Source organism: Nicotiana sylvestris, chromosome 4 (genome assembly GCF_000393655.2).
Source record: "Nicotiana sylvestris chromosome 4, ASM39365v2, whole genome shotgun sequence".
Classification (NCBI taxonomy): domain Eukaryota; kingdom Viridiplantae; phylum Streptophyta; class Magnoliopsida; order Solanales; family Solanaceae; genus Nicotiana; species Nicotiana sylvestris.
This window is the reverse complement of record NC_091060.1, coordinates 152,878,991-152,887,998: the sequence shown is the minus strand read 5'-3', so window position 1 is coordinate 152,887,998 and position 9,008 is coordinate 152,878,991. Positions and strand designations below refer to the sequence as shown.

Sequence of the window (9,008 nt, the reverse complement as noted above, 5' to 3'; positions counted from 1 at the left end):
TTTGTTTGTTATATAATAATTTTACTTTGTATCCTATCTTTTCTTAGTAATGTTGATTATTATTCATATTGTTGGTGTATGACATCATGAAACGACGATAAATAATACAAGCTATCCAAAAATTATATTCATCATACAATACAGTATAATACAATACGATGTATTATGAAACAACAAGTAACAACCATCCAAACAAGCTGTTAGACAACATGCAGTATCCATTTTTTGACCATTGACATCCACAATAGAGTAAGATACTGAGAAACAAAAGAAATAAGTTTTTGAGTGTAGCAAGAAGCCAAAAAATTTCCCTCTTGCTGTAACAGGGGAGATGTGGTATCGTGTCCAAAAAAACAATCTTCAAGATCAAAAGACTGCAATGGCTCGTTTTTCACCATACTGTGGCATTCAATTCGCTTCATTCCCCACTGTTTCTTTCTGCAACTCAACATCAAACAGCATTTACTCTCTCATTTACTGCTCCCCAATACTCACTGCACTCGAAATACAGTGACACCCACATGCTCTTCTTCATGCCTCAATAAAAAATAAAAAAACCGTTTCTTTATTCAAATACTTCTCTTTCTATCTATTTTCCATTTTCTTTTTCTTAGTATTATTACGATAGTAATTTATTTTATACATGTACATATAGAGAGTGCAACATGGGCTAGAATGCTTTCCTAATTCTTCTTATCTCCACGGATTTTCTGGTCCATTGTTGGCTTTCAGAATCCGAAAATAAGGTGACAAAACGCGGCTTTCGAACAAACTTTTCAAATAATGGGCTGAATATTCAAATTGTGTTTATTGAAAGGGTGTGAAGCAAAACTCAGATCACTCTTATTTTCTCAGTTGGTGAGCTCTTTTTGTGTACTCGCATTATGAAGGCTTTTGTTGGGTTCTCTGTTTTGTTCTTGACAATGGTGACTGCTTTGGTTTGCTTTGTTTCCTATGGCAAAGAAGACACCTCATCGCCTCCTGGTAAAAATACTTTCATTTTAGCCTAAGATCTGCCATATTTATGTGCCATTAACTCGTTTATTTGACTTATTTTTGAGCTTAGGTTCTTAATATGCTTTGCTAAATTGCCTGTTGAGTCTGTCGCTCTGTTGATATCAAGTGTTAATGGAAGAGACTTTGCAAGCCTTAATGACTTGATCTATAGCATAGCTTTTTATCTTTTTTTTCCTCCATATTTAGCAAATATGTACGAGCGGAAAAATATATATTTGAGTCAAGCGTCTATCGGAAACAGCTTCTCTAACTCACATAAGGTAGGGTAAGTCCTCTATATGCCTCACCCTCCCTAAACTCTACTTGTGAAATCATATCGGGTATGTTATCGTTGTTTTATATTATCTCATTTTTTGTTAGACTCAAATTGAATAAGAATAGGGGTAAAGGATCACCCACAAAGTTTAGGTATCTATATATATAATTTTTCGGGACAAGTTTGAGGGGCAAAATATGTATTTTTCCAATTTAAAATTGTTACTACTAAATTCATTTTTCGAGACTATATGGGGTCTAACCTATTGAAAGATTAGAAGTTGAGTGACTAACGTCACATATTCTTAATCACTCTTTCTAGCTAGCTGTTTTCTGCCTTAGGAACTAAAAAAAACGACTTTAAAGTCTTGTGCATTTACAATGTACAAAAGTGTATTTATAGTGTAAATTTACTGCTTACTATAATAGAATAAATTGTACTGACAAATAAAAGGCGACCTATGTTTTGAGCAGAGGGGTCACTGGATCACATTAACCTAAAATTTCTAGATATATATATTGGAAACGGTCATATATTTTCCTTGAAACCTCTAAGATCAAAAGTCGGATGGGCGCATTGGTTGAGCAATCCGCTCATGTATCCCCGCTACTTTCAAATCCTGGGTTCGCCTTTGTGACAAAGTGGCAGTATAATTTTTTTACAGTATCATCACTGTATATATGTTAAATGTATTATAAGAACCACACTTACTACTTACTATTATTGAATAGATTATACTGGTATAGTGCCAATATAATTTTTTTTTACTCTATCATAGTATACAATCCAAAATGGGGTTGTGGAGAGTAATACAAGCGTAAATGTTGCACCTTAGATGCCAGAAGTTCAATAGTTGAAAGCATCACTAGTTTAACTCTGAGTAGCATAGGGCATAGGTGAGTAAGCACCATGTTGCAAGGTTAAATATTCTTGGGTGACCAATAGCGAAATAGTACCAGGAAGGAAAAGTAATTTGCAGCATAATTACAAAAATATATACTTCCTTATGCCGTTCTTTGTTGCTGTTTTGTATCATGATATAGTAGAGCACAAAGATCACGTGCTTCTTTGATTTGTTTTCAGGTGAAAGTTGAAATGTTTAAAATACAGTTTCAAATATTTACTGACGATAATTAACATACCGTGAATCTTATTGGTGTGCAATTTTCGTTTTTTTTTTCCCTGCTAGAAGAGTATAACTCTCTTTATATTGCTATATATACTGAGGCTACTAACTCTGGATTTAAGCTGACATTTGTATTCATACAAAGGGTGTTGATTTAGCCTTCTTATATATATAATTGAACCACAGGAATGTCCTCAACTTGGCAAGAGAATAATGAATTGGCAATAACCATAAGAAGCAGAAAGCTACAGGTAATTGCACTTCTGCTGGCCTTTTCTTTTGCTCATCACTGTTCTTTTATTGTGCTAAAATTCCTTAAGGACAGAGAACCTCTCTATCAAAAGGCGGTTTATCAATCCCACAAACCTATACAATTTTTAATAACACAGATATTGGTGTTAAATTTACTCTTTAGCTTGTTAAATTGTACCTTCCTGTATTTCTTGTTAGATAGTCCGTGATATACATATAAAACGTTTAGATTGTCTTACATGGGAAGGCAAAAATGAGTAAATTAAATGACATGAATTAGGTTATGAAATTAAGATGACCATTCTGAATAATAGTCTTCTTTCTTTACAGTATACAGAAGGGTTATGTAGTATCGATTGTTCACGGTTCAAAACCTAATGTCCTTTTATTTTTCCAATTTGCAGGGCAATGACTATGGACCGAGCACGAGCACGAGCACAGACGAGGGCGGTGTGGGGAAGATAAATCTGGAGGATTACCGACCGATAGATCCAGTTCCAAGCTCAAAAGCTTCAGTAAGACCTGGACCTATTCAACATGGAACTCCTCTTATGCCTTATATTCCAAAGCAGCCTCCTCCACCAACTCGCTCGAAACCTGTTGGATTTCCATAATTAGCTTATTATTCTTATTATCTCAGGAGTCAGTCAGGACCATTCCCACGAAATGGCTCTTCTATAAGTTAGAACAATAATGTAGTACATTAATAACTTCGAAAAAACCCATGTCTTTTTAATATTTGCCTACTTCTCTTGTAAATTTCAATGGAGCTTTGTGTATTACAGCTTCGTACTTGTAATATGCCTCTGACTTGTCCTGAAGAACTTGCATGAGTTAATTAATGACAATAATCTTGAGTACCAGTAGTGATAGAGCAAAAATCGGGTGAAGGACAATGGAAGGAACAATAAATCATACTTTGTATTTATTTATAAGTAATTTAAGATAGTGTTAAGTTTATAACTTCTTACATATTTCTTTTTATGTGAAAGTTTATTCTATCATTTGTTTTTGTGTTTTTACCACAAATAATGTTATTATGGTTTGTAATTTGGATATTAGGAAATTGATATATTTTGTTATTTTAATCAACTTTTCCCTCCATGACTTTTTAAAAAAATATATATATATAGAACTAACACCCCCCCCCCCCCCAAAAAAAAAACCACACTTTTGGACAAATATTTTTGTTTATAAATGATCTTTTGATTTTCTTTAAACTCTCTCGATGTTTGTATATTGACAAACAATTTTCTTAAAATGTATTGATTGATGATCGAGGACAGTAGCTATTACATCCCTTTAGTGAGATTGCTATATGGAATCCATATTTCTTAGTAATTTTTTAGGAACTTAAACTTTTTATTTTTATTTTTATTTTTTTATAAATCAAACATAGTATTTATATAATTTTTTTATTCATTTAGATAAGCTACACGTGCAATGCGCATATTATAAAACTAGTTATGTTAAAAGCACAAAGTTTCTTAGTGAAATATTATTCATCTTTTTTATCATTGTTACACCTCATGTTTTCGTACGTAAGAGTACGCCGTAAGTCAATTGATGTAAGCTCAAAAATGAAATCATCTTTGAAAAGCTTACAAAGTAAGTTAATCATGTTACCACGAAAGTTACAAATATTTAAGATCATAAATACCAAGTACCAAGAGGGTTGGAAGGCTTAGAAGCTAAACGAATTGAAGAAAATAAGTTTCGTCGAAAGTCGACAAGTTGAAATGTTATAACATGTACTTTTGGGTTGAGACTAGAGTGCTTAACATTTTAAGGAGGTTATGTTAAGAGTTATTTTAGTCGTATGATAATCGTGTGTTATGCTTTGAAGACAAGCAAGTTGTGGAACAAAATTGGCAAAGGTCATCACAAGTTACATTCATAAATATGCTTAAAATTAGGTCAAATGTAGCTGAGTTTTTTTATAAATATACTTGAAATTACGGGGTGATCTACCTACCAAATTTGAAGGTCTACGAGTCTAGTTTCTAACGCATTTAACCGTTCATCGATACAACATCGGAGTAGAGAGATATTCGCATTTTTGTAAGACTGCACAAGTAGCTTCCATGGGACCCACAAAGTCGGTGTAAAACCCCAGCTTGTATTTAAGTCAATTCTAAATCGTTTTAACTCATTTTTCTCGTCCAAAACAGCCCTAAACCCTCCTAAATGCTCCATAATTCTAGGGTGAAAACCGAAGATAAAAATATGAATTCAACGCTAGAAACTCCGTGATGCTTGCTAGATCGTAGTTCTTCAGCTTGTGGTTGTTTTGGAGGGTTCTTCAAAGTAAAGTAACCTCAGGTTTTGTGTTGTTGTTGTTGATTAAGGTAATAATCAGTCCTTCCTTTATATATATTAGATTTTCAAGGTGAACTACAAGTGTTCACACACCACTTGAACACCAAAAGTTGATTTAAGAAGTGAGACTTATAGTGTTGTGGTGTCATTGAGGATTATTGTGGGTTGTGCTTGGCATAAATTTCGTGTTGTTTCTACTGGTTAAGGTGAGTATAATATCCTACTACATGTGATTGAATTTGTTTGTGTATTGGTTGCATTATTTGAGCCAAATTCTACAAGAGGAGACTTGAAATAGTTGAGATGTTATTCTTTTTAATGGACTATTTTGGAAAGGTTGTTTCCATGAACTTTAAATGGTCGGAATCCTTTGAAAATAACTTTCTTATGATGTTGTTATTATAAAATATTATTTACATGTCGAACTTGTTGTTGGTACTGTGAATATGAAGGGAAAGGAGAACATAACAATGGAAAGTTGTACTTGTTGTTGTTAGATTGTTGGGTTGTTTGAGGGTGAATTAGGAGATGAATAGAAGGTTAGAAGGCATCCCATTGTACTTAATATCATGCTGGCTATGTTGTTAAGTTAATGAATGAATGAATAACTTTGGGGTTAAATGGTTCAACAGAAATTCAATCCGAGCTTGTAGTTTATCGTGTTAAATAGTAGTTTCGTTGGTGATGTTTATACACTTGTTGTTGTGTAGCTTGATTTGTGTTGTGGTGCTGAAAGTATATAGGCGAAGGTTGTATTGTTTCGAGTTGGTTGATGGACTTGAAAAGGCAAGGAAAATAGGGGAGACGATGTCCGTTTTAATATAAAATAAGTTTGTCGTTCGTTGTACGTTAGTTGCATATTTCATAGCTTAATGATAGTTGTAGATTGAAGTCAACAATAGATCAAACACAAAGTTTAAAAACTTCTAAAGTCACTAATTTTATTAAGGATATTGGTCTCACTAAAAAAGTAATTAAGAAACTAAAAATAAGAAAGGAGGACCACACACCTTGTCAGGAACTCGACTTTTGAAATTTTGGGAAGTATAAAAGTACAAATTGACAAAGAGAATAAAGGTCAAAATGTGGGACAACCCTAAAATCAAAGATTAAAAATCAAGTTTTTGTATAAATTGTTAGAACAAATATGTGAAATATAAGAGGGAAACAATGACAAAAAAGAACAGAAAAGAAGAAGAAATAATATAACTGAGGTTACCACTCACCAGAAGGGAGTAGAGTTGGATGGACAGTTTTTTTTTATTTTTGATTTGGCAGAACCATAGCGTGATGTCTTTTTTTATTTAGAGTAGCAATTTTTTTTGTTCAATTTGATTAATGTTTTAATTTCTTACAAATAAAATAAGGTACTAAGTCCTAATGGGCTTCTTTATTACTAAGTCTTGACGGGCTTCTTCGTTTTGGACTTTGAAACCTTGTATGCCTTAATTAAGTTTGTGGTTTTTCTTTTTTAAAAAGAAAAATTTGTAAAAATGTTAAGGCCTCATTTGTTTTTTTTTAAGATTAAGACGTCTGAATCTGAACACATATCTGAATATCAAAATGTGTATTAAGGTTAAGATATCTGAATCTGAATACACATCTGAATATCAAGATGTGTGTTAAAATCTGAATACCAAATGATTAAGATTGTTTGTTTTTTAACATCTAAATATATAAAATTTATCTTTATTTAAAAATTGATAAACGGAAAATTGAAATAAAATACTAATTAATCTAATATTCTCTCTTTCTCTCTCTCTCTCTCCCTCTCTCTATATATATATATATAAAGGCAGTGGTTGTTGGGTTGTGTGTATATATATGTATATATTAATATGGTAATCAGCGGTGGTGATGGCTAATGGAAGTGCATGTGAGTGCCGATTAGAGGCAGTGGTTGCTGGTGTTTTCGTTGATGGTGGTAGTTTTGGGTAGTGGCTAGTGGTGATTTATAGCGATAGCGATTATGATTGAGGATGGTGGTGTGTGGTGATAGTTAATAAATGGTGAGGGTGGTAGTGGTTGTGGTAGTGATTGAGGAAGGTGATGATGGGTGGTGGTAGTTTATAATGGTGCATGATGCCGGCTATGGTTATTGATGGTGAGGAGGTGGTTAGTTGTGGTAGTCAAGGTTAACGAGCGTGTGGTTATGGTTGAGGATGATGGTGGTAGGGTGGTGGGTGGTGGTAGTGTCGACGGCTATGGTTGAGCATGGTGGTGGTGATGATAGTTGATAATGGTATGTGGTGGTAATAGTTCGTAGTAATGGTTGTTCATGATAGCATCTTAATGAAATTAAGTCTTGGTTATAGGTCTTAATCATACAGACCTATTCAGACCCGTTAAGTGGTAGTAAAGTAAAGAAAATAAATACACTTAATGATTAAGATCTGAATGCTTAAGATTCAGACTTTAAAATCAAACGCACTTAATGTCTGAGATCTGAATGATTAAAGATTCAGACCTCCATTAAGTGCAAACAAATGAGGCCTAAGTTACTTTCAGGGAGAATCGAACCTGCATCCTTTGGCTCCGAACCCAGAACCTTGACCGCTGAAACCAGAGCTATTTTGTTAATGGGTTCGGCATATTAATTCACATAGGAACACTAAAGTTTTCAACACAAATCTAGGGTTCAGGCAAAAGTCACTAGGTTCGTCCGAACCCGCACTCACTACTGTAGCTCCACCCCTGGTTATGGCCGGGTACGATACGATGATGATGCTCACAGAGGCGTATGTTTTAAAATTTTATGTATATATATGTATCAGGCATTTCACGTCAGTAGCCCTCAGAGGTACTCAGATGCTACATGTTGTATCTCCTCTATATCTCTTTATATTTTGTTCTTATTTATGTTTTTTTACCTTGCATACTCGGTACTTTATTCGTACTGACGTCAGTTTTTCCCGGGGACGTTGCATTTCATGCCCGTAGGTCCTGATAGACAGGTTGACAATCCTCCTAGTAAGCTATCAGCTCAGCAGAAGGTGTTGGTGCACTCCACTTGCTTCGGAGTTGCCTATTTGGTCAGTATGCTTTGGACATGTATTGATTGGTGTGGCGGGGCCCTATCCTGGCCTTTATACTACAAGAGGATACTTGAAATAAGTGAGATGTTATTCTTTTTAATGGACTATTTTGGAAAAGTTGTTTCCGTGAACTTTAAATGGTCGGAATCCTTTGAAAATGACTTTCTTATGATGTTGTTATTATAAAATATTATCTACATGTCGAACTTGCTGTTGGTACTGTGAATATGAAGGGAAATGACAACATAACAATGGAAAGTTGTACTTGTTGTTGTTGTTAGATTGTTCGGCTGTTTGAGGGTGAATTAGGAGATGAATAGGAGGTTAGAAGTCATCCCATTGTACTTAATATCATGCTGGCTATGTTGTTAAGTTAATGATGAATGAATGAATGAATGAATGAATGACTTTTGGTTTAAATGGTTCAAAAGAAATTCAATCCGAGCTTGTCGTTTATTGTGTTAAATAGTAGTTTCATTGGTGATGTTTATGCACTTGTTGTTGTGTAGCTTGATTTGTGTTGTGGTGCTGAAAATATATAGGTGAAGGTTGTATTGTTTCGAGTTGGTTGATGGACTTGAAAAAGCAAGGAAAACCGGGGAGATGCTGTCCGTTTTAATATAAAATAAGATTGACATTCATTGTACGCTAGTTGCATCTTTCGTAGCTTAACGATAGCTGTAGATTGAAGTCAACAATAGATCAAACACAAAGTTTAAAAACTTCTAAAGTCACTAATTTTATTAAGGATATTGGTCTCTCTAAGAAAGTAATTAAGAAACTAAAACAAGAAAGTAGGACCACATATCTTGTCGGGAACTCGACTTTTGAAATTTTGGGAAACACAAAAGTACAAATTGACAAAGAGAATAAAGGTCAAAATGTGGGACAACCGTAAAATCAAAGATTAAAAATTAATTTTTTGTATAAATTGTTAGCACAAATATGTGAAATATAAGAGGGAAACAATAACAAAAAAGAACAGAAAAAAGAAGAAATAATA

General features: G+C 33.9%; 1 protein-coding gene across 1 annotated transcript; it reads left to right on the top strand.

The window, feature by feature from the left end:
* The first annotated feature begins 667 nt into the window (after positions 1-667).
* Positions 668-3,514, top strand: LOC104231132 (uncharacterized). The gene is made up of 3 exons (XM_009784080.2): positions 668-984; positions 2,586-2,650; positions 3,056-3,514. Exons 1-3 carry the CDS (start codon positions 885-887, stop codon positions 3,263-3,265), a joined length of 375 nt encoding a protein of 124 aa, XP_009782382.1. The 5' UTR covers positions 668-884; the 3' UTR covers positions 3,266-3,514.
* Positions 3,515-9,008: the final 5,494 nt, after the last annotated feature.

Coding starts and splice junctions, on each gene's coding strand:
- LOC104231132 (XM_009784080.2), top strand. CDS start 885: ATGAAGGCTTTTGTTGGGTTCTCTGTTTTGTTCTTGACAATGGTGACT. Junction 985..2,585: donor AGACACCTCATCGCCTCCTG/GTAAAAATACTT, acceptor ATTGAACCACAG/GAATGTCCTCAACTTGGCAA. Junction 2,651..3,055: donor TAAGAAGCAGAAAGCTACAG/GTAATTGCACTT, acceptor TCCAATTTGCAG/GGCAATGACTATGGACCGAG.